Source organism: Curcuma longa, chromosome 6 (genome assembly GCF_044706935.1).
Source record: "Curcuma longa cultivar G26 ecotype Majalengka, Jawa Barat chromosome 6, ITB_CL_G26_1.1, whole genome shotgun sequence".
NCBI classification, from domain to species: Eukaryota; Viridiplantae; Streptophyta; class Magnoliopsida; order Zingiberales; family Zingiberaceae; genus Curcuma; species Curcuma longa.
In genome coordinates this window covers 10,568,756-10,594,157 of record NC_133866.1, presented here as the reverse complement: position 1 = coordinate 10,594,157, position 25,402 = coordinate 10,568,756, and the positions used below count along the sequence as shown (strand labels likewise).

General features: G+C 37.5%; 1 protein-coding gene and 1 pseudogene across 1 annotated transcript in view; one reads left to right on the top strand and one right to left on the bottom strand.

Annotated features, from left to right (window-relative positions):
• Positions 1–10,769: 10,769 nt before the first annotated feature.
• LOC141831274 (uncharacterized) overlaps positions 10,770–25,402 on the bottom strand; it is a 29,436-nt gene continuing 14,803 nt past the window's right edge. Inside the window, exons 7-8 of the mRNA XM_074718678.1 lie at positions 11,123–11,275; positions 10,770–11,006 (exon numbers count right to left, since the gene is read on the bottom strand). Of these exons, the coding sequence (XP_074574779.1) occupies positions 10,996–11,006; positions 11,123–11,275 (164 nt within the window). The 3' untranslated portion in view covers positions 10,770–10,995. The remainder of the gene's footprint in view (positions 11,007–11,122; positions 11,276–25,402) is intronic.
• LOC141831043 (uncharacterized) lies at positions 17,967–19,784 on the top strand (annotated as a pseudogene).

Sequence of the window (25,402 nt, the reverse complement as noted above, 5' to 3'; positions counted from 1 at the left end):
TGTTATATCCCTCTTGAAACGCCATCTAGATGCTCCGATTGAAGATGAATTCTTCCGAAATGAACCTTGCTCTGATACCACTTGTTGAGACCGATGTATTTATTAGAGGGGGTGAATAGCAAATTTTTACTCTTGCCTACAAAATCGTTAGCGGAAGCACAAGACAAAAGTAAAACAAATTAAATGAATATTAACTCGTTCGATTTACTTGGTATCCACCTCTATGAGGTGACTAATCCAAGGATCCACACACACCACGCAAACGTTCCACTATGAAACTTCTCCTTCTCAAAGTAATCTTTGAAGGCAGAGAAACCTTTACAAATGATCTCTTCCTCTTACAAATGTGTAGTGAAAGTTTAGGGGAAGATTTTGAGAGTCATAGAGCTTGAAGATCATGCGAGAAAGAAAAAGTGAGAACACTACTGTCTCCAATCTTCAATCTATCTTTTTATATTTTTCTTGATACCAGTCGACTGACTCAGGGATCAGTGTCAGTCGACTGGTGGATTTCAACAGCTCTGTAGATTGCGTTTAATTCTCCAACTGTCAGCCCAACATTCACATATCAATCGACTGAACTTTCTACCAGTCGATTGGCCAATCGACTGGTCAGTGTCATTCACTCGACCAAACTTTCTGTGTATTTTAGATCAGGACATCAGTCGACTGATGTTAGTCCTAATCGACTGGTGAAGCAGAAAATCACCTTTCAGCTTCCTTCTTCATCCCTTAGCCTTGACTCATGCCTTTAAACATCTTCCACAAGCCTCGTGCTCATCCTTGCATTTGCTTGAGATATTTTCCTCAGCTTCGTCATGTTAAGTCTTCCTTTTGCCAAGAGGTCGTGTAACGCCCGCCCTTACATAGGGCCCATGACGGACGCTACAGTTACTCTTTCTTATTTTCATTCATAAAAGTTCACATACGAAAATCCATAAAACTTCGCAGCGGAAACATAAACATATATTCATGGCAGGAAATTCATATGTGATTTACAAATGAAATTAAAGGTGCATGCATTGTCTAGTTAGAATATCTAAGTGTAGCACAAACATTCAACATAGAAGTAGTCTAGACATTCAAACATGCAGATATAAAAGTCATGTTTAATAAGTTGCCAGGATCTCTATGTCATGTCACCACCACACACATCTTTCATCAGCCTCTTCACTGCTGCTTCCCTTTGTTCAGTGACTACTATTTGGATCTGCAATATAAGAAAGAAATCTATAAGCACAAGGCTTAGTAAGTTCCTTTCCTACTCACAAAACCATTCGTCACATCACATTCATATAGCATAAGCAAACATAAGCATAAACATAGAAGCACATGGAATTTGCATAAAGCACATACATTCTTCTATCTTATCATTTCATTCATATGCATACAAGCATAATGCAGATGCCTTTGAAAACTTATTATCATAATAGATAAACATATCATCAACATTATGGGATCCCTGGCTTGTACCCATTCATTCTTTGCGCGCATACATTCAAGAGATAGTACGAGGTAGCTAGTCTCGACTACTCGATTACTAGGTCTTCTCAAATGTCCTTCGACCTAGGGGCGTTTGGCTGCCTTAGGGTGCCCTTCCCTTTGGATCCTTTTCAGGATCCGGTACAAGCCATTCTTTTCAAAGTAAAACATAATGATGCACATGCCCTTTTCTTTCATATCATGAATGTTCCTTTCTTTCTTTACATAACATATGAACATTCATGCATTCCTTTTCTTTTCATTCATATGGCATGATACATCACATCATAGTCTTAATAGCTAAACCCATATTCTTTAGGGTTAGCCCTTCATACATTACCTTATCATGATACATCCCTAACTAAGGTTGATAGTCTTAGTTGAGAATAACCCAACTCTTCTTTGGTTATCTTCACTTGGCCGAACCCTACCATAGGCAAGGCCTAGGTTAAGGTTTAACCACATAACTTCTAACCATCATGGTTCCTTTCTTACAACCTTAGTTAGGTTCAAGGCATGGTTTAGACCCTAGGTTCATAGTTAGCCGAAACTTCAAGGTCATGGACATGGTTTAAAAACTTATTCCATTAAACCCTAAAGCATGGTAAACCACTACTTGTCCTAGGTCATTTTCTTCCTTGGCTTGAGCACCATTTGATGCCTTACTTCCTCTCATGGCCGAAACCTAAAGGGAGCATACCAAGGCTTTAAGTTAAACCAAAACCCATAAACCTTCTACACATTCATACTCATGTATTTAACCATTGTTAGGGTATAAAACCATCACCTAAACCCTAAAGGTCTTCTTGGCCGAAACCTCATGGTGAGGTTTTACCTTGGTTAACTTCACAACTAACCATGAAAACCCTAGAGCATGTTAAGAACACCCTTTAGAGCATATAAGTCCATGGTTTGAGTTTGAAAAACTCGACTTAAGACCCTTAACCATTCCTAGCCGAAACCCATTTAGGGTTCACATATGGTTAGCCTTAACTTAACCTCAAGAACACTAGGTTTTATAGCATACATTACATGGCATGAAAAACATGTATCAAGTTCAATCTTTATCGTTTAATCCTAGTTGTTCTTGACCTAAACTCTAGCATGGATTCCTTATGGTTTTTGCATAACAAAGCCATAAACTCAAGCAAACAAAACATGGAATCATACGTAGCAAATATATCGCAGGTGAGGGGAACTTACAAATGGTTTTCTTAGAGAATTCTTTTACCCTACTTTAACCCTTCTCTTAGCCTCTTAACCTTTGCCTTAGGTTCTTCACCTTTGGAAGCTTGATGAAGAGTGGAGGCCTTCCTATACCTCTCGGCCACTCACACAAGAAGAGGGGAGAAGACTCTCAAAGCCTTCGGCCAAGAAAGCAAGGAGATGCAAGGTGGAGACTTCTCCAAACCTTCGGCCACAACTCACAAAGAGAGAGAGCCAAGCTCTCGGCAAAGTGAAGAAAGGAGAGGGGGAGAGGGCTCACGGCAAGGAGAGGAGAGTGAAATGAAGAAATGGAGTGTTAGGGAGACTTATATAGAGTTTAGTAAGGGAAGAGTTTCAATCACAAGTTGACTACTCTCCCTTTAACTCACATTAACTCCCCTAGTAAAAGAGAACAATTGTCTCTTTTCTTGTTAACATCTCTTCATGAATCCTTAGGTTTAACTAGCATTTCCCTTTTCCTTTTCATAGCAATTGCTTGCTAGAACTAGTGGCTAACTCATGTGCATCTAGGCTTGCCACTTTGCATGAGGTCCAAGGTTCAATTCCTTGGTTCCTCCATTTCTTTTTTCTTTCTTTTTCTTTTGGCAAAGCCCCCACATAAGAGCCCATTTTCCTTTCTCTTAAGCCCATATAAAAATTAAGCCCATTATGAAAAAAACATTAACCCATAGACCCATTTAGGACATGCCCTACATTTTGGTCTAATTAAGGTTCTATCCCTTTAATTTAAGGCTTATTTAGTATTTCTACTAAATTTCCCACATAACTTAGGCTTCTTCCTTATAGCCATGTTCAATATTTATAAAATATTGAAAAGCCTTTGTGGGGCGTTACAGGTCGCACCTTAGGGACTTCACCATTTGCCAAGAGGTCGCGCTTCCAGGACTTCACCATTTGCTAAGAGGTCACACCTTCGAAACTTCACCATTTGCCAAGCCTTCAACCTTAGACTTTCCTATATACTCAATTCACACATGTTAGATCACCAACATTGCCTAACTTAAACACATTTAGCCAACATTAAAATCCAATAATACTTGGGGCAAAACTGCACCAACACTTCTCATCTATTTCATTTTGCTAAAACTCTCTTCCATCATGAACTAACCAAGTTGGTTCAAACTGATCCACTATAAAATGATAATAATAATAATAATAATAATAATAATTCCTCATATCTTACATTCAATATCCTAATGGATTTCGGCTTTAACGATTTACATGTTTAACCTAATTCTCGATCCGACCCATTAACCTAAATGGGCTTTTCTAATTTAGGCTTAAACCCACTTAATCCGGTCCAATTAAAAGCTCAGCCTTTAATTAGATAATCCTAACCATGACATTTCTAGTATCTTGCAAAATCACTTGAATCACAGTTAAGGTTTTTGCCAACCTCTCCCTCTACCTTTATAAGCTTCCTCCGTGAGATCCTTGTCAGCAAATGCAAGATCGCGCAATGAAATCGTGATCCCCGTTCTAACAGACGTGGTTGCAAGCGAAACCGAGGTTGCGCGGGGGCGTATGGCATGAACTAGAGGAAGAAGGCACTAAACCGGATCAGGTTTGAGGTTTAGGGTTTACTGTAGCAAATCGGCAAGTTATTGTAGCAAGCCGGGTTAATTTTTATTTAAAACTAAATCACTTGGTTCACTAACCAAACAACCTCCGATTTGACCCAAATCAGTTTTGTTCATTTCATCTTCGCAAGACGAGTTTCATTCTCTCCCACTAACAAAAATTTCTCGTATCTTACATTATACAAAATAAATTTTAAAATAGTTTTATTTGTTTGATTTGGACCTCTCTCTAAATCTAACACTTTCTTAGGGCTCCTTGTTAACCACAAGGCAAACTCTCTAAATGTCTTAAATATTAATCTAAGTCAATAGAGCAAATAACTTATAATTTTTTAAAAATTTAAAAATATGATTTTTAAGTAAACTTTTAAGTTTGAACTCTCCCTAAATCTGACACTCCATTATGGCTCCTTGTTGACCGCAAGACAATCTCCCTATGTATTTTAGGGGTTGTTCCAAGCCAAAAACTTAATTTTCAAAATATTTTCCAACACATTGAGTTTTCAAAAAATATTTTAATATAAGTTTTCAAATAAGTTTTAAAAAGTCTTTTGAAAATTAGGTCATTCAAGAATAACCTCCCCCTCAACTAGACACTCTTCTTAGGACATTCTTGTTACCCTCAAAGATTTTCTGCCTATGTGTCTTAGGTTCTTAGACATAGTGTTGACCTAGAGATTTGTGTCTAAGTATTGGTCAACTAATTTTCAAAAATATAATATTTTAAAAACTATAATATAGATACACACAGTAAGCATGAATTTCAAATAAATATAAAATTTTTCAAAAATAATTTTTAGAAAATAGTTAAATAATTTTGAAAGTATTTTTTAAAACTTTATACTTTAATTGTCCTTATCATCTCACCCATTCTAAGTGTCTAATACATGACAAACAATGGTTGCCTTATAGATTTTGTGCGATGATTTGTCAATTTTATCTTTATTGATTTTAAATTAAGTTCTATTGAGTGTTTGACCTTGTGTTAAATTCAGGTTTAACAGTTAATCAATTAAGTCCATATTTCAAAATTGACTTCCAGGTCATGGTGAGGTAGGGGTCTTCTTGGTTATCAAAACAAAGACCACTTCCTTAGACAAAGTCTTTTTAAGAAATTATGACCTTAATCAATTTTTTGAGAAACCTTAGTCTAACTAGTCTAAGATGTGGCGAGTTAGCTTCAGTTAATTCCACTTAGCTAAGCAGATCAAGAAAGGTACTCTTTACCCCACTTGACTACGTAGACCAAGCTTCCCTAACGTATTATTATCTCACCCTATCCTGGTACTATGTTGGCAAGGGTCAACCAGTCATTTATCCTTAACTAATCTTTCTAGCTTAAGCAATAAGTAAATATGATGACATGACATGTTTGTCCAAAGAAAAATTAAAACAGATGCATGTATATAATAGTTATGAATGAGTCAAACAAGTTAAACAATTTTTTAATTTCTAATAATATATCAAATTCTTGATTTGATACATTTTGTGTGGATCTCGTGAATGTCTCAATCCACTTTGACACATTTTAAATTTTATTTGAATTTTAATTCATTGAGTAATATTTTAATTTAGTTTCATAATTATAAGTATTTCATTATAATTATATTCATTGCTTGTAACTCCTTTTTTTTATTTGAATTATTATTAATTTATTTTTAAAATTTTAATTTGTTTTTGAATTTTGAATTTAAATTTAAATTTGAATTTTAAATTTTAAATTTTAAATTTTGAATTTTTAAATTTTTATTTTTTAAATTTATTTTAGATTTAAATTAAATTATGTTTCATAATTAAATAAAAATTAATGATAATTAGTTTTATTATTCAAATTTGAGTCTTTAAGATTTATATTTGACTTATTAAAATTTATAAAAATATTTTCTCAAATTTTGAGATTTAATTTCTAATTTTTTGTATTTAATTTTAAATTTTTATAATTATTCATTGTTTCATAATTAAAGGATACACTTAATTTTATTACTTAATTTTAGCTTTTTAATAATTAAATTTAAATGATAATTTTTAAAGTATGAATTTTTATTATAAGAATTTTTAAAATTTAATTTTTAATGATTAAATTATTAATTTTAGAATTTATATTGGTGGAGTTCAAATTTATCTTATTATTAGGATTAACTTGATTATTTAATTTTGAATTATTAATTAAATTTAAATTATTCAACTTATCTTGATTGCTATTAATTTTATTTTATTTTATTAAATTTTATTAATTTTTAGATTTATTAAATTAATTAAAGTTAAATTATTCAATTATGAATTATCTTGGTTGAATACGTTAAAGAATTAGTCTAATTTTTTATTTATTTATATTAAATCTAGATTAATAGAATTTGAATTATTAAAGATTGAATTTGAATTAGTTAAATTATTATTTAATTAAGTTTATTAATTAATTTATTTAAATTAGGTGAATTTTTATTGTTGATAATATCTAGATTTAAATTTTTTTTCAATTAATTTATTTATTTTTATTTAATACAATTTTAGATTTATTTAAATTTTTTAAATTTATTAATTTTAAATTATTTGAATTAGTCAAATTATTTAAATTATCAAATTTTAAAATTTTCAAATTTGAATTGTTGAAATTATTTGAATTATTCAAATTTAAATGGATCACATTATTTAAATTTGAATTGTTTAAGTTTAAATTAGTCAAATTATTTAAATTTAAATTATCTAAATTAGAATTTTTAAAATTTTAAAATTTTCTAAATTATGTAGATTTAAAATTTTTAAATTTTTTAAATTAAATCTTTACTTAAATTTTTTAAATTATCTTTATTTGAATTTTTTTTAATTATTTAAAATTTTTAAATTTTTTAAATTATCTTTACTTAAATTTTTTAAATTATCTTTATTTGAATTTTTTTTTAATTATTTAAAAATTTTAAATTATCTAGATTTAAAATTTTTAAATTATTTAAATTTTCTAAATTATCTAGATTTATATTTTATAATTATTTAAATTTGAATTTTCTTTGGTTAAAAATTTTAAATTATTTAAATTTGAATTTTCTATGGTTAAAATTTTTAATTTATTTAAATTTAAATTTTTTAAATTTGTCAAATTAATATTTTTATTCATTTTTAATTATGAATTATCTATATTATCTAAATTTTTAATAAAATTAAATCTAGCATGCAAAACCCTAGGGTTATTTTCGTAAATAAGAGAACTTACCGAAATCGCAACTCCTAATTCTGCTTTTTTCTCCTTCATCTTTCTTTCTGAGCACTAATTTTTGTAATGTCCACATTCTGGCACTTGAAGCACTTGATGTGCTCTTTGTTTCTTCGAGCTCCTGGCATCGGTTGCTCCTTTGCCGCCGGTGGTGCCGCCCGAGTATTACGCGTAGGACACTGATTTTTATAGTGTTCTCTCTCCCTACACTTAAAACAAATAATATGAAATTTAAAATGAACCTTTAAAATTATACCTTTCTCCTCCTCCATCATTATCGTCGTGCTCTCATGGCGGTTAATCCGATCAAGAGTAGGCCTGCTCTAATACCAATTGTAGGATTGGTGGGGTGCGCTAGAAGAGGTAAATAGCGCGTGCTTCATTTTTATTCATTCATATTTTCTATCACAAACAACTTAGCAACGGATTAAATAAACAAACATAGGGACTCACGGATTTTACTTGGTTCTTAACCCCCCAGCGTTAGTACGTCCAAGGCCTATGTATGGGAGGTGTCTGTCCACTAGTTGCAGAGAAACCCGTCTTACTGTCCAGAGTAATAACAAAAATAATAAAAGACAAGACAGTAATAAAAAGATCAAACTCTTGTGTAGGTTGTTCTGGAAGTCTTGAGCATAGCGCACCCTTCCTAAAGCTTTCTCGGTCGCACAAGCTTGACTCCGTTCATGTTCAGTAGCATCACAAGATGAAGAGGATGGCGTGAAGAAGTTGTCTCCTTGTGGTGCACATTCAGCCTCCTTATATAGAGTGTTTTGGACGCCTGAATTCTTATCTGGGCGTCTGGAAAAGATCTGATCCGATCTCATCGGTCTTATCTAAGCCAAGTCCCTTGTGCTTGTTATTACTAATTCCGCTGTCATTTTTTATATAAGAGTAAAGTTGAACGAATGAACAGACGAATACTATTCACTCTTCTCTAGCACGCACACCGATCCTACAGATAATACTAAATGATTCACAATGTCCATTGCTATGAGATATTTTGATAAACTACAAGTAATTTGATAATAATCATTGACCAACTAAGGAAAAGACCAATATAGTGAAAATGTGCCCCCCTCCCCCCACGGTGCAATGATAAGACATATGTTGGATTCAAAGAGCACCACATTTCAATAACCAACTATATATGGCATGCAATAGGTTATTAATTGAAGTGGTTATGCAAAGCGGCGCACAATTTGATTACATAATTAACAACCATATGCAACTCTACAATGGTGACAAGGCTATGGAGGTCAACTACTAAACACACTACCACGAGCACTTCCAATTTTACTCGGTTGGCAAACCAAGGAAAAGACCGTCCATGTCCACAAATAATTGTATCTGTAAGGGTCTAGATACCTGAATTAACAATATATATATAGTGTAAATGCACATTCAGCTTAGAAACCATAATTGAAAATTTTATTTAAAAATACAATTTCACATGGAAGAGTTGGAAGAGTTGCAAATAAATCTGTCAAGTGCAAAAAAAAAAAAAAGAGGTAAATCACGGTGAATGCGGGACTGGCCAGAGCTTCAACTTAGGTGAAAACTCCACTATTAGAATAGTTGTAGTAATGATCTAATTGAATGAAGGTTGTCTTCAATTGATTAGTGATTTATTCAACAAGTAGTTAACTTTAAAATGATTATTTAATGAATATAATATTTTTATTCATGACTAAGTTGACTAAACAGTCAATTAATAATGATTGAGTTAATTAGGTGGTCAACTTAAAAAATCAACCAACAAAATGAATACTTCTATTCGTGGTTGAGTCAACAAGAGAGCCAACTGATTTGATATGATCTAATATCAAGGAACTAATGATAAATTTGAGTCAATTAGTGACAAACAAATATAGATAATTGTTAATATGACAAATTGAATGACAATGATCAAAAGATCTAAGGGCTACAAAAGAATAATTAATTGGGATAGGTACTAGTAGATTAGGATCTATTGCATTCAAAAAGACAGTCGATTAAAGATAGATCCAATCAATTGATACGTGACAACAATAGATTTGGAACTAAAGCTGAAGGCATTGGAAGGCTATATAAAAAAATACTAAAGGGGCATTTAAAAGTCATATTCTGAGCTCTTTTGTGTAACCTTAAGCCTTAGTCTTCTTAACTTCTTTATTCATCTTATAAAAAATATTTTAAAAGGTTTCTACATATCCTAAAAAAATCCTGAAAAAAGATAAGCTAGTTAGGCTTTTGAGAGTGACTCGTGCTTTTGAGAGTGACTTGTCAAAGAGTCATACATCGTCCGTGTAGAAATGAGGATTTTAAAGGACATTACATTGTGTGCTAGCATTGATATATTTTAATTATTTTTATTTTAACTACACTAATTAATTGTAATTGACCTGGCTAAACTATAAGCATATAAGCTATCCCACCATCTAACTAAATTGATCCCAAAATATAATTACGTGTGCAAACGAAGGAATCAAACCTGAAGAAATCCTTGGCTGCATGGAGTTCACTATTATATGCTCGGACTGGCCTTTCAACTTGGTGTTAAAGAAGGCCTAACCATGACTACAGGATTTTATTCTAAACAAATTTAATAGTCAACTTTTTTCCTTGGAATCGTTTGCAACTTCCTCTGGAGGGCGACCACCATTACCAATAGTATTCTTACTCATATGATCTATTTTAAAGCAAGCAAATATAATATCCCAGCTTGACTAATCAAGCACATTTGCATACATTTCTTATGGATATCTAGTTGAAATTGTGTAGCAAGAAACATAACTATCAGGGAAATTTCTTGGGAGTAAACCTGACCAATTTAAAAATCATAACCAGTGTGTAATGTCTACCGTAAGCAGTGGATGATTAACCTTCATGTGAAGAAAGTCATCGTTAAATTGCACTGCTTTCAATGTTAAAATCTAGAGCGCCACCTCAAACTCAAGTAATCTGTGTGGTGTGCTTTAATTTTGGTAAGAGATTTGTTTCTCCCGTGGCACTGTATATTCTATTCCTGGTAATGGCGAGGAATTCGGCCATGGTTTGGTAGATGACTCAGTTACGGCACTGGGATTATAATTCCTTGCCCCAGTTAAAATGTCTCGATTGCACATATTAATCACGGTGAAAAGTATTAAATGGCGTTCTGATTCATCCAAAATATTCCACATTCCGAGGACATTGGATTCGGGTATTCCACCGAGGATGTCTAGCTTACCAATGCAAACTTGCAGGCCAAGGGTTTCTCAGAGTTTCTAATCATCACTGAAAGTGCTACATTGGCTTCGAAACTCACTGATCAAAGAAAACGAAACACCTAAAGAAATAGTTAGATGCAGTCAAGTAGCTCGATTGGCATGGAACATCCTCGTCAAAATTTTGAACAAGACGAGAAAGGAACAAAAGAGCCAGAGCCTTCCAGGTTAATTTGAGGAGCATGTCTTTGGTGTTGCATTGCCAGGTGGCAGCCTTGGATTTTTGGAAAATGAGGGCCAACGGTGAACACTAACACACAACTGCAGAAGATAGACTTCAGACACTCAGATTGGCAAATGTAATTTGAGGTTTAGCTGGAAAGATTCGCCAGCTTAATTAGAATGTAAATGTAATTGCTGTAGCTAATAAATAAAACCTGGCAGGCTTTGCTCGTCACTTTTAGCAGGACTTTCAAGTATCTCTTCCAGCACGAGAGATTGGAGTGCAATGGAGTATTTGGCCCTTCTTGTTTCCAGGGCGTTGCTGGAAACGTTGCTATTCTTCAAAATGAAGAAACCATAGGCATCACCTGTTAAAAAGACGAACAAGTAAAATTGCTTTACGAGATAAAAGTCTCCATCAACACGTTTTCAACAAAATTGAAGTTTCTTTGAATAAAAACACACCAGAAAAAAAGTGAAAAATAGCAGGATGGCATTAAATATTGATTAACCTAGAATACTTTTATGATACAGGCCAGAGTAAAATTGTTACTGACCGGACAATAGCCATCACAATGTAGTTTTAGATCAACCATCACTTTAACTAACAATTTATCTTATCTCAAAAACACATGGTGAAAAACTTAACAGATGATGAAGTCTGGTAGGCCCCTACCAAGGACGAAGAAGTCCAGAAGGTAATTCTTTTAGCAAGTGAGATGTAATAGAGCAACTTCGATTTTGGTTGAGGGTAGCTTTCTTAGGCGAAGAAGATGTGTTTCAAGGTCAAACTCAACGAGTCAATCGACTGCCGATAGTGGGTGAACAAACAACTGGTTTATACGGTTACCCAAGACTTACAATAGATCGTATTCTGTTCCAAATCCAATCAACTACTAACAAAGAAACAGTTGACTAATAACATAGAAGATAGATGGCATAGTCGTGATCTAAGAAATCAATTGTGATTAAATTTGGGTCAATCGTGATCTATGGAGTAGTTCACTCATGGACATACTCAGCAAATGACAAAGTTGACAAAGGATACAGTCAACACATCGTGATCATGATCCAACTAATTCGGTTATAATTTTATCTAGTTGAGTAGACTAATAAACTAATAAACTAGTCAACAAATGAATAGTCCAAATCCAAGTGGAATGGAGGATGTGTGAAAGATTGATTTAGCAAAGGCAACTAAGAGTCAAATCAAGTCGATTGATGTCAAAATAGTTGAGTAACAGTCAAGTAACAATTGACTAAAAGTAGGAACAATCACACAAGGCTCGTTGCAAATAAGATCCGAGAAAAGTGGATCACTCAACTAATTAACACTAACTAATTAATTGATGATGATTGATCTGATTCCATAAATAGTAAGCAAAGGCAACTCAAATAAAGCATTCCTAATACATTCTACCATGATTTAAAATCTCGAACCATATTGAAGGGAACCGTATTGAATTTTAATTTATGATCGAAACGATATAATTTAAATATCGTATCGTGCCGAGCCAATATGATTTCGGTATTTTTTAAATATAAAATATATTAATTAAAAATAAAAAACTAATCTAAATATTAAAAAATAAAAATATAAAAAATAAAATAATTTAAAAAAAAAAGAAAAAAAATATGGGATCGCGGTACCTCCATATAGTAAATAAATAAATATATATTTTATTTTATATATGTGAAATTAAAATAAATAAAATATATATATATTAAATTAATAGGATAATTTTATTAGGCTTTGATTAAGCATGTTTAGATTATCCTATTATAACTAGGAATTGATTGAAATTATTAACCTAAGTTTTAATTTTTTTTCTTAAGTTTTTACACCCCTCGCACACGCGTAAGTTTTTACACCCCTTGCACACGCGCCCCCCACGGCAAGTCGCGACGTCCACTCTATTGTGCCAATGGTGTCGGTGCAGAATGACTGTCGGAACAATAAAATTCGTCCATTTCACCCTGCTCGAAATGAAATTTTAAACTATGTATTTTGCTACATTCAAGAAATAGCAACAAGTGCTCTGTGTATAGCAAGATTTGTAATACTCAAGTTCGTCATTGCACTATTTCTTATTTTGTAATTTTTCACCTTTGCTTTACTATTCTTACTGAAGGTTTTTTCATTTAATTTTTTTTCCTTTTTACTCATCATTCTTCTAATATACTAACTTTCTAAAAAAGTTTCTCTGCCTTCGGAAGATTTTCAAAAAGGGGAAAGTATAGTATTTTTCAAAGGATGACTCACCTTATGAGTCCATAGACTGGAGTAAAAATAAGATTTCCAAACCAATTAAAATATCAATGTCAATTGTTTATTTATTGCTTTCATATCTCCTAAAGTACTGGCATGAATTTCTCTATTGCGTAAGTCTTTTAAAAATCACATTTCCACTACATATCCTTTTCACACTTAAAAAGGCATTTCACCGTGATATTTTACCCATTTTTGAGTCTTTACAAGATTTTTTAAAAATACTTTTATTTTTACTGCATTTTTCAAAGAATTTGTAAACACTTTTCTTCTATAACAATTGTTTAAAGTATTCAAGATATTTCTTTTGTTGCATTTAGATAAGTGTGCCAAATTTTTCAAAATAATTGTTGGTGCGATCTCAAAAGGGACTCAGAAAATGGGTTTCCTTTGGAGGGAGAGGGACTTCTCTAAATTAGGGAAAGAAGTTGAGAAAAAAAGATTGGAATAAGGGGTTCTCAGCTCAGGATGGAGCCGGTACCTAGGGCAGAGAACAATAGGAGAGAAGGGGGCACAAGTGATGGAAAGACAAACGAAGCAAGCTCTTTTATTAGACCACAAGAGGGAAGTAAGGCATGAGTATTGCTCGTCTTCTTCGGATGCAGAGTGCGAGGAAACTTCGTCTGATCCGGTGGATGAAGCGTTCTGGCAAGGACAGTCAGGCTGGGACTGTGCTTCGTCAGATGAAGATGACGCTTCACATGCACAACAACCCCAGACTTGTTGTTGTGGAGATGAGCCCTCGTAAGGATTTTCACCATGATCCTCACCACTTCCCTCATCGTAGCCCGGGTCGCTCCAGACCTCGATGGATGCTTGTTCATTGTAGAAATCACTTGTCCCATAATTAAAAGCATACGATTGTTCTTCACCATCCGAGTAATAGTAGTAGGATCCGTCCATACCTACTTGATGATCTTGGACAAAGGTTGAGCTGAACGGGGCTATGCTTGATGTGATCACCAACATCAAAGGCGGTGGCTACTTCCTGACACAACGAGGCCTACTCTCGTAGCCTTCACCTCAGAGACTCAACTTCTCCCTGCTGCGCCTCTCGCGTCTTACGGCGGTTAGTCTTTTGTCACCTGATGTCCTTCGGCAAGTTCGGCGGTCAGTAGACTTCGCACACAGACGTCTTCTTCGCAAGCAACATGTAGCTCACACAGCGCCTTGCACAGCTCACACCTCCTCAAGACTCCTTTCAAGCTCTGATACCAGGTATAATGGATCGTCTCTCAGTTCTCAGCTCAGGATGGAGCCGGTACCTAGGGCAGAGAACAATAGGAGAGAAGGGGGCACAAGTGATGGAAAGACAAACGAAGCAAGCTCTTTTATTAGAACACAAGAGGGAAGTAAGGCACGAGTATTGCTCGTCTTCTTCGGATGCAGAGTGCGAGGAAACTTCGTCTGATCCGGTGGATGAAGGGTTCTGGCAAGGACAGTCAGGCTGGGACTGTGCTTCGTCAGATGAAGATGACGCTTCACATGCACAACAACCCCAGACTTGTTGTTGTGGAGATGAGCCCTCGTAAGGATTTTCACCATGATCCTCACCACTTCCCTCATCGTAGTCCGGGTCACTCCAGACCTCGATGGATGCTTGTTCATTGTAGAAATCACTTGTCCCATAATTAAAAGCATACGATTGTTCTTCACCATCCGACCTCGATGGATGCTTGTTCATCAAAGGCGATGTAGAAATCACTTCACCTCAGTCCCATAATTAAAAGCATAGACTTCGCACACAGACGTTTCTTCGTTCTTCACCATCCGAGTAATAGTAGTAGCTCAGATCCGTCACATACCTCTTTTATTAGAACACAAGAGGGAAGTAAGGCACGAGTATTGCTCGTCTTCTTCGGATGCAGAGTGCGAGGAAACTGATTCTGGCAAGGACAGTCGGGCTGGGACTGTGCTTCGTCAGATGAAGATGGCGCTTCACATGCACAACAACCCAAGACTTGTTGTTGTGGAGATGAGCCCTCGTAAGGATTTTCACCATGATCCTCACCACTTCCCTCATCGTAGTCCGGGTCGCTCCAGACCTCGATGGATGCTTGTTCATTGACAATCCCATAATTAAAAGGTTCTTCACCATCCGAGCTGAACGGGGCTATGCTTGATGTGATCACCAACGTCAAAGGCGGTGGCTACTTCCTGACACAACGAGGCCTACTCTCGTAGCCTTCACCTCAGAGACTCAACTTCTCCCTGCTGCGCCTCTCGCGTCTTACGGCGGTTAGTCTTTTGTCACCTGATGTCCTTCGGCAAGTTCGGCGGTCAGTAGACTTCGCACACAGACGTCTTCTTCGCAAGCAACATGCAGCTCACACAGCGCCTTGCACAGCTCACACCTCCTCAAGACTCCTTTCAAGCTCTGATACCAGGTATAATGGATCGTCTCTCAGTTCTCAGCTCAGGATGGAGCCGGTACCTAGGGCAGAGAACAATAGGAGAGAAGGGGACACAAGTGATGGAAAGACAAACGAAGTAAGCTCTTTTATTAGAACACAAGAGGGAAGTAAGGCACGAGTATTGCTCGTCTACCTTGCAACCCATTACAAGTAGACTTAAATAGAGAAGGAAAAGATTAATCATCACATGCCGAGTGCTCATTGGGCCCCATCGTCACATGCGGAGATTTTTTTCTTCTCCCCTAAGTCAAGACACATACAAGTGGCAGGACAGCGCCACTTACAAGAGCTTTACCAAAACCATGGGCTCAAAACCGTGAGCGCCACTAGTTTTACAAAACCAGGAATCCAAGTGGACCCCTGTTGAATAGTATGGCACATGGACGGCCACCTTTGGGTGCTTTTCAGGCACACTGTTTGACACGACAAAAGTAAAAGAGGGCCCTTCCACATCGGCCCGACACACACACATGGATGCGTAGGGAATCCGGGTCCACCACGATCCATTATTGACTCTAGTGTACAACCTTCTGTCGGCTGGCTGTACGGAGCCGTCGCTGGTTCTTGCCTGACGGACCAACAACTCCATCACCAATCTTCACGGCGTCTGTCGCGGTCGCTTTCCGTCTCTTGTATACAGGATGCCAACGGAAACGCCGTCTCCTCGACCTCTCAGGTTCAGGTTTGATCCGGGCCGGGCTTGCTTTCTGGGTCGCGATTGGATTTGCTGCAGGTGCTGAGATGGCTTGAACAGTACAAGGCCTAAGGGCCTGCTTCTGCTAGGTTACCTTCCTCTTCTCCTAGCGTCGCCCTACGCCGGAGTTGTTCATCTTCTTCCATCGTTGGTAAGCCGATAGCGCTCGTGGAAGAGATGCAGAAGGCAGCAGTGGCGCTAGGTCACCACTTCTCCCACCACCTTCCGAAAAATGGATGGGACATCCATTTAATTGCTGGGAACAGTTGGGATCAGCTGACGGTTCATCGTCCCATCTTGGATGTTCTTCAGCCGTTCTACAGCTTAGGCATGTTGTAGAGGCTGCTTCACAGGAGCATGTCATGGTTGTCTCCCATGAAGATTCTGACTCTTCAGTAGATGCAGTCTCCCATTCAGATGTTGATGATGCAGAGGAGGTCCTGCAAGAGTCAGTACCGTCAGTGGAACCAGAGCAAGTTTTACCTGATTCATCGCTGGCCACTGAGCTGTTGCCATCGTCCATTTCCCAGTCAGTTATAGTGATTCCTATGGGAAAGGACTAGCGAATTGCAACTATTGATCAGTTATAGCAAAATCCTTTATTGAAATCTGATTAGCTAATTCTCTGTTAGTTATCTGAAATTTCTTTATTGTAATAAGGCGACCAGGGAACAACGGGTGGACTGTAAAAGGACTGGTCCTAAACTTGGCAAAGGCAAGAGTGCCGTAAATAAGACCAAGAGAACACCAGTATGAATAGGAAAGCCCTTAGAACCCTCTAAGCTATAAGCAATAGAGATTAAGGAAGGATAATATCAGAAAAAGAAGCTATAAATGTTTTGATGTCTAGACACTGGGAGGAAAAGATACAAGAGTGGTTAGACAAATCGGGAACCTCGAACCTAAAATACCTTGACCTTACTAAAACAAAGCCAACCTCAAAAGAACTAGCTCACAACATCTCGGTAGTATACAATCAAGCCTGTCTTTCTTGTAGAGTGCACCTCAAACACTTTTACAAAATTCAGGAAGAAATTGAGAATTTAAAGGTTGAAAATCAAAATTTAACAAAGGCGATTAAAGACTTAACTGAGGAAGTAGTTGAGAACCGGCCTTTAACTTTAAAACAAATACAAGACCTTGTTCTATCCATAGTAGAACAACCCAAAATAATTAAAGAACAAGCCTTGAGGATTTCTGAAGAAACCAGAAAGAGCTTAAAGAAGTAAAGGCGCTACTGAGGAAGTTGGAGGCCTTGGCCGCATGAGCTACATCAATACACAGGCAACACAGAATTACAAAGAAGCCTTGGCAGCCACAGAAAACATTAAAGCACCAGCAATCGGATTCTACAGATCTGGTACTGAAGGAAATCTCACAGTAGCACGGGCCATAGTAAAACAAAACAACACTGCCATACAGTTACTGGTTTCTATTAAGGAGCAGCTTGATAACTTGGAAGTAAAGATACAGAAGCTAGAGAAACAAGCACAAGTCCCTGCTTCAACAACATTACCAGATTCAGTCATAGAAAATCTGAACAAAAGGACTAGCGAATTGTAGATAAGTGAAAAACAAGTCCCAAAGCTTGGTAAGTTGCTAATATTCAAAGATCCTTACAAAATTCTTGAGCAGGAAAAAGTTAAAGCAAGGAAATGACAACAAGGGCGGTAACACAAAATCCTCCTGTAACAACACTAGCGAGGAGGAATGAAACAGAAGGGGCACCACTCTTCGAAGACCAGATTAGAGAATATCGCCAAGGACAAAGGAGGTGATACAATACCCAAAGAGCACTTCAAAGACTCAGAAGAAGAATTACTAGGGCTGAACCCTACAATGTCACCTTGGAACAACAAATGGACCCGCAAATGCAACTGAGGTTATCCATGCAAGAATGAGCCTCAATAGTTCCCGCTGAAGTTCTTTACCATTCCCGACGCGATGATGTTCATCATCGTGTGTATGTGCACAGAGCTGAAGAAGCAATACTAGTAACCAATAATCAGGTAGACAGAACATTTATTCAACCTGAAAGTTTTGTGCAGCTACAGAGGAGTGGAATGAGATTCCTCCATATTGGAGTCATTCAGGTTAGACTTCAAATATTACACAGACAAGAAGAAGGAACAGTGGCATTGGTGGTCTTTAGAGACAATCGGTGGCAAGGAGACCAGGCAATCTACGCCACTATGGAAGTTGATTTAACACACGGTACCCAATTAGTATATGTGATCCCTGATACTATGCTAACTGTGTCAGATTTCTACAGAAATATACAGATTTCTATACTGGCAAGGGGCTATACTAACTGGCAGAATGGCGAAGCAAATCTCCTTATAACCAGAGGACTGGTGGGCAGGCTTTCAAATACCCCCAATGTGGGGTTCGCCTACGAAGTCCAAAATATTATTGATTACCTCACAACTCATGGTGTGAGAGCTTTACCAGGAAAAAGGTACAACACAAGGGATGTCCTTGGCCAGAACTGGGTAATTAGACAATCCAGTGTCAACATCCCGATGCAACCTACAAATGTTAGCACAAGAAATCTTCTAGATGGAAGTGTCTCTATAAAATTTGAAGATTATCGAGCGTCAACATCCTCAACAAGACCTAAATATAATTCTAAAGATGAGGAGGTCCAAAGTGATGAAGAGGAGTTACAACACCATACCCTGGCAGTGTTCATTCAACAGGAACTGCTAGAGCAAGAAGTGCTTTATGTAAAAAGAATGGTGGAATCAGCCAAGCTTCCAGAATGAAGAACAGTGGGAGTAGCAGGATATGATTTAGCAATCAATAGAGCACAAGATATTCCTGCATATGGAAGAGCCCTCCTTTACACGGGTATAAGTATCAAAATCCCAAAAGGCACTTACTGCAGAATAGCCCCCAGATCCAGCGTCGGACTTAAGGGCATTATTATTGGAGCTGGAGTCATAGATTCTGATTACAGAGGGGAGGTACGCATTCTAGCATTCAATATGACTTGCAAGGATATTTCCCTACAAAAACATGAATGCATAGCCCAGTTAATACTGGAATATATAGCAACCCCTGCTGTTATTGAAGTTGAAGACTTAGATAAAACACAGCGTGGACACAAAGGCTTCGGATCAACAAACCAACTATATCAACCTTCAACCTCAACTTCAGCACATGATGAGTCAGCATGCCCTACATGTATTAATTTGAAAATTTTATACATTGAGGAAGATTTAGCAGAAGAACTGGAGGGTGAGCACATTGAGTATCTGATTTTCTCTAAATCAGTTGAAGAAAAGCGCCTGCTAACTAAAGAAGCTTTAATGGAACCCCAACACTTTAATCTGGCTGAGGCATATGATGACACCAGGAGAGTTCAGAAGCAGAGTAGACAAAGAGTTGCCTCCATTTGTACATTGCTTCCCTTCCGCAAGTGTGGCATTTCAGAATTTGTTGCTCTATATCTTCATTGTATTGTCATTTATGAAGGCAATTATGCTGCTCCTTTGTGACCTTTACCATTGGCTGTCACCCCCCTTCTATTCCGAGCCAATAGGTCCTGCTTTCTTCATGAAATACCATTATGTATTCTTTTAATAATAAATTTATACCTTGGCTTCGGAATGATTCTTCATTCTCTGAGATGTTGTATATTGCATCACTCATGGGTTCTCCTTCATGTACTGATAGGATGTCATAATCATCAGAAATGTCAAGCCCTTCAAACATTGCCACTCTTTTTATATTTCTTTCACTAGGGCAGTCTCGCGCAAAGTGTCCTTCGCCGCATAGAAAACATTTGCATTTCTTGGTTGCAATTAGGTGCTTTCGTTTTTCCACCCAAGCATGTGAACTGTGAGGTTTACCTTTGTAGGTTGTAGATCTTCTCGCTCCATACCTCTTTCCCACTTTATGCTTAGCATAATATCCCGAGATTGGGATATTTCTGCAAAATGCCAAATCCCTTAGTGATTTACTGAAGTTTGTCTTCTTGCATTCTCCCTCCAGGTATCTGAATGCAAACAATATTCTTGTATGCACTCCCACTTGACTTCCTTTGTACCTTTCTTTAAATTCTTTTCGTATAATTGTGCCTAAGTCTCCCGAGAGTTTAGTCCAGAGTTTTTCAGATAACTCGGGGCTTGTGAACATCCTTCTTGTTTTAGCTGCAAGGTGGAGATAATCATTTAGAAAAAATATAACATCTCTCATGTTAGAGCAGCTTAACCTTTCTAGATCTTTGCTTTGTATGCTTCAGTCTGCATTGCTGTGGAGCCTTGATAAGGATCTTCCAGTGTAAACATTCTCCTTATCTGAGAAATTATATTTTGCGTTCCTTCCGCCCTATCTGAAGCATTCAAAATCTCCTGGTATTCGCTTGGATAGCTCATCCTCCATTGAATCCAGGTGAGTTTCTCTGTTTCTCCAAGCAGGTTTTCTATAAATTCTGCCTTTTCTTTGCCACTTGAGAAAGCCTGTAATGCCACCAAGTTTTTAGTGATGCTTTCCCATCTCATAAAGGCTTCATCGAATAAGCTCAGGTCTGCCGATATTATGAATATGGCTCCCATCTGCTGCTGTGCTGAGGGTAAGAACCATTGCCTTGTATAGTCTTTTGGCTTTAAATAGACACTTGATGTTGATGCCTCATAGTCAGGCCTCCTTGGTTGTTGCGGTAAATCAGCTGCTGGTGGATAGCCTACTAGGCCCATTGCTGTGTCTTGTGGTGGCCTGTATTCTGAGATTGCTAATGACGAAGCTTGATACCACAGGCGGAAACGCCTCTAAACTTCTATTGCAAATAAGAACAGAACTAGAAAGTATTCAGATTACAATAAGAAGCTTAGGAACTTAGGAACTTACAAAAGTTTTACAATCGCAAGCTCAGACTTCTTCAAGTAAGACTTCTGTCGTGATGCGACTTCTGCCTTGCAAGAAGATGACTCATAGTTTTTATAGAGATAGGATAGTAAGGACCGGGTACATGTGGTAGCCCCATCGCATCCTTATCGTATCTTTTCCCTATTGTAGGTCGAGTCATAAAGTTACTAGGCTTAGTCATAAAACTACTAGGCTTAGTCATAAAGCTACTAGGCTTATAAATAAAGGACGGCTCCCCGAGGCTCAGTCCTTTAAAATCTTGGATTTTGCAGGATTTTCAGGGCCCACCATTGCTCCATTATTGTACTATGGTGGATGTTCCAGCACTTCTTTTATCACACTCTGGTAGTGGAGAAGGGTGTTCCAGAGTTCTTTTCTTGTGCTGATGACAGCTGGAAGATGCTGTCTCCAATAATTGTCCTTCTTTGTTCCTTCTCGATGGGCATGATGTCGAAAGTCGTATTCCTTGAGCTGGCAGATTTGTTCCAGTTCTCTGATACTGTGGAAGACTTGCTCCACTGCCTCTGCTTCAATTTGGGTCATTCTTTTTCTAAGGTTGTGGTCTTCAAGGTGTAAGATGGTCCTTCCGCTGGATTCTTGGGCCAGTTCCTCGTATTCACTAAGGAGTTCATAAGGCCGGCCAACCAGGTAGTTGCCTGAAGGTTGGGCTTTTCCTTGATCTGCTTCATTGCTTGCTCCACAACCTCCATGAATTGGTCCTCCGGGTTCCATGCTTCCTGCACTAATAAACAAGCAAGTCAAGAAAGTGCGTCAGCTAAAACATTGTCTTTTCCTTCCACATGGACAAACTGGACAGGGATTCCCAGTCCAGTAATAAAGTCTGTGAAATTTATCCATCTGACGCGGGAAGGCTTATTCTGAGCAGTCTTATTAAAGAAGCTGATGATGGCCTGACAGTTTGTTCTGATCATCAATTCTGACTTATCAAGATAATATATCTTAAAACTGTTTAGACTGTTCATGACTGCAAATATCTCTGCGTCGATCGTGGATTTAACAGGATTAAACCTTCCACTAGCATAGGCGCAGATTTTTTCTTCAGATTTTGGATCATACTTTTGGGCTTTCCATTTGCAAATACCGCCCCATCCTTCCATAGACCCATCTGTCTCTAGAATTATATAACAGTTTTCTGGAGGAATATCAAGGTCAGGTAGCTGCTGTATCATTGTCTTGACCCTCTCAATCAATTCCCAGTCTTGCTTGTTCATTCTCTTTTCACCTGTCGGGCTTGTTTTTTAGTATAACGGGCCTAAAGTTTTTGCCAGATTCGGGATATAACCTCTTGCATAATTTAGGAGGCCCAGCCATGATCTGAGTACTTTTGTTGTAGATAGTTCTTTTTCTTGGAAATCTGCTATCTTTTTGATAACATGAGGTTGTAATTTTATCTTCCTGTTCCCAATTGTAGCCCCAAGGAAGTCGATTGTAGGAGTTCCAATTCTCATTTTTGTTGGGCTAAGAATAAGCCCATTGCTTTTGCATATTTTCAGCAATTCTTGCAGATGCTTCATATGTTCCTGTTCATTCTTGGAAAATACAAGGATGTCGTCAGTGTATACAGCGATGAAATTCTCGGTACCTTTAAAACATGCATCCATTTTCCTTTGGAATACTGAGGGAGCATTCTTTAAGCCGAATGGCATGACTAGCCATTCATAGAGGCCGTCTGGTACCCAGAATGCAGTCCATTCTATTGACTCCGGGTGCATAGCTACCTGGTGGAAACCACTTTTTAAATCAAACTTAGAGTAAATAATGTTGTTACTAACCCTTTTTATGATGGTATTGATGCCTGGTAAGCTATACTGGCCTTTATGTGTGTTGTCATTCAGCCTTTTATAGTTGAACACCATCCTTTCCTTTCCTTTAACTTCTCGTCCAGTCTCGGGGTCAACTGTGGTCCCTGAATTGACAATCATAGCAGTGGTTCTATGACGGCTAGTAGAGGGTCGAATTACCTTAAGCTCAAGCAGTGTCTTAATATGTTTCCTAAAAGTTTCCTCCAGCTGGGGTGTCACATGCTTTAATGGCCTGTCTTCTATTACCAAATTTGGATTTTTTATTTCAAATTTCCACTGCACCTGATTTTGCTCCCAATACTTCATGGGGTTTTCACCAATATGCCCTGTCTTTCTTAGTTCATCTAATAAGGGACTGAATTTTGCATGAAATGTAGGAATACTTATCTGAGTGTATATGTTCACACTTTCCTTGATTCTGTAGTATTCCTCTTCTTCGAGTTCTAGCTCCTCAATTGAAGCTAGGGTTGCGAGCTCTTGCTGAGTTTGTATTGTGGTAATATTTTTGTAGAATGTCAATTCTGACCCTTCAATACGTATTCCTCTACTCATTGCCCGTATGAAGTTGCACCCCAGTATCATTTGTATTCCCCCACCTATTTTCATTGGAAATGCATAAGTGTAAGGAATGCGGAATTGATGCTCACCAATTTTCATGTATCCTCTTAGCTTCTTGTTTGTCGTAGTCTGGGAGTTTATCCCGCTAAAATTCACCACAAAGGTATTATCCTCAATTGCTTCTTTAGGTGCAGATGACTGGTCTATGCAGCATGTTGTCGCACCTGTATCTAGTATAGCATTAATTTTAAAAGGTTGTACCTTCGGGACTGATATTTCTACTATCAGGTTACACAATCTGTTGGGGCTGCCTTTTGTGACAGTGGTTAAGGCTGAATATTCTTTGTTTGCTCCTTCATCAATGAGTACTTGAACTTCCTGTTCTACAGGTTGTCGCCCCGCCATGCCTCTGAGGTCATGGTTTTCTAACTCTAGTCTTTCTATTGTCATCCTGGCTTCTTCTAATTCAGCATCACCTTCCATTCTAGCAGCTTGAAGTTCTCTTTGGAATTTTTCTCTGCAATTTTCCAGCTCGTTCTTGAGCCTTTGTATTTCCTCCTCACACCATGTAATATGCCCACCATTGCTCCATTATTGTACTATGGTGGATGTTCCAGCATTTCTTTTATCACGCTCTAGTAGTGGAGAAGGGCGTTCCAGAGTTCTTTTCTTGTGCTGATGACAGCTGGAAGATGTTGTCTCCAATAATTGTCCTTCTTTGTTCCTTCTCGATGGGCATGATGTGGAAAGTCGTATTCCTTGAGCTGGCAGATTTTGACTATCACTCCTTTGCTTGGGATAGCGAATTGCAACTGTTGATCAGTTATAGTGATTCCTAAGGGAAAGGACTAGCGAATTACAACTGTTGATCAGTTATAGCAAAATCCTTTACTGAAATCTGATTAGCTAATTCTCTGTTAGTTATCTGAAATTTCTTTATTGTAATAAGGTGACCAGGGAACAACGGGTGGACTGTAAAAGGACTGGTCCTAAACTTGGCAAAGGCGAGAGTGCCGTAAATAAGACCAAGGGAATACCAGTATGAACAGGAAAGCCCTTAGAACCCTCTAAGCTGTAAGCAATAGAGATTAAGGAAGGATAATATCAGAAAAAGAAGCTATAAATGTTTTGATGTCTAGACACTGGGAGGAAAAGATACAAGAGTGGTTAGACAAATCTGGAACCTCGAACCTAAAATACCTTGACCTTACTGAAACAAAGCCAACCTCAAAAGAACTAGCTCACAACATCTCGGTAGTATACAATCAAGCCTGTCTTTCTTGTAGAGTGCACCTCAAACACTTTTACAAAATTCAGGAAGAAATTGAGAATTTAAAGGTTGAAAATCAAAATTTAACAAAGGCGATTAAAGACTTAACTGAGGATTGAGAACCGGCCTTTAACTTTAAAACAAATACAAGACCTTATTCTATCCATAGTAGAACAACCCAAAATAATTAAAGAACAAGCCTTGAGGATTTCTGAAGAAACCAGAAAAGAGCTTAAAGAAGTAAAGGCGCTACTGAGGAAGTTGGAGGCCTTGGTCGCATGAGCTACATCAATACACAGGCAACACAGAGTTACAAAGAAGCCTTGGCAGCCACAAAAAACATTGAAGCACCAGCAATCGGATTCTACAGATCTGGTACTGAAGGAAATCTCACAGTAGCACGGGCCATAGTAAAACAAAACAACACTGCCATACAGTTACTAGTTTCTATTAAGGAGCAGCTTGATAACTTGGAAGTAAGGATACAGAAGCTAGAGAAACAAGCACAAGTCCCTGCTTCAACAACATTACCAGATTCAGTCATAGAAAATCTGAACAAAAGGATTAGCGAATTGAAGATAAGTGAAAAACAAGTCCC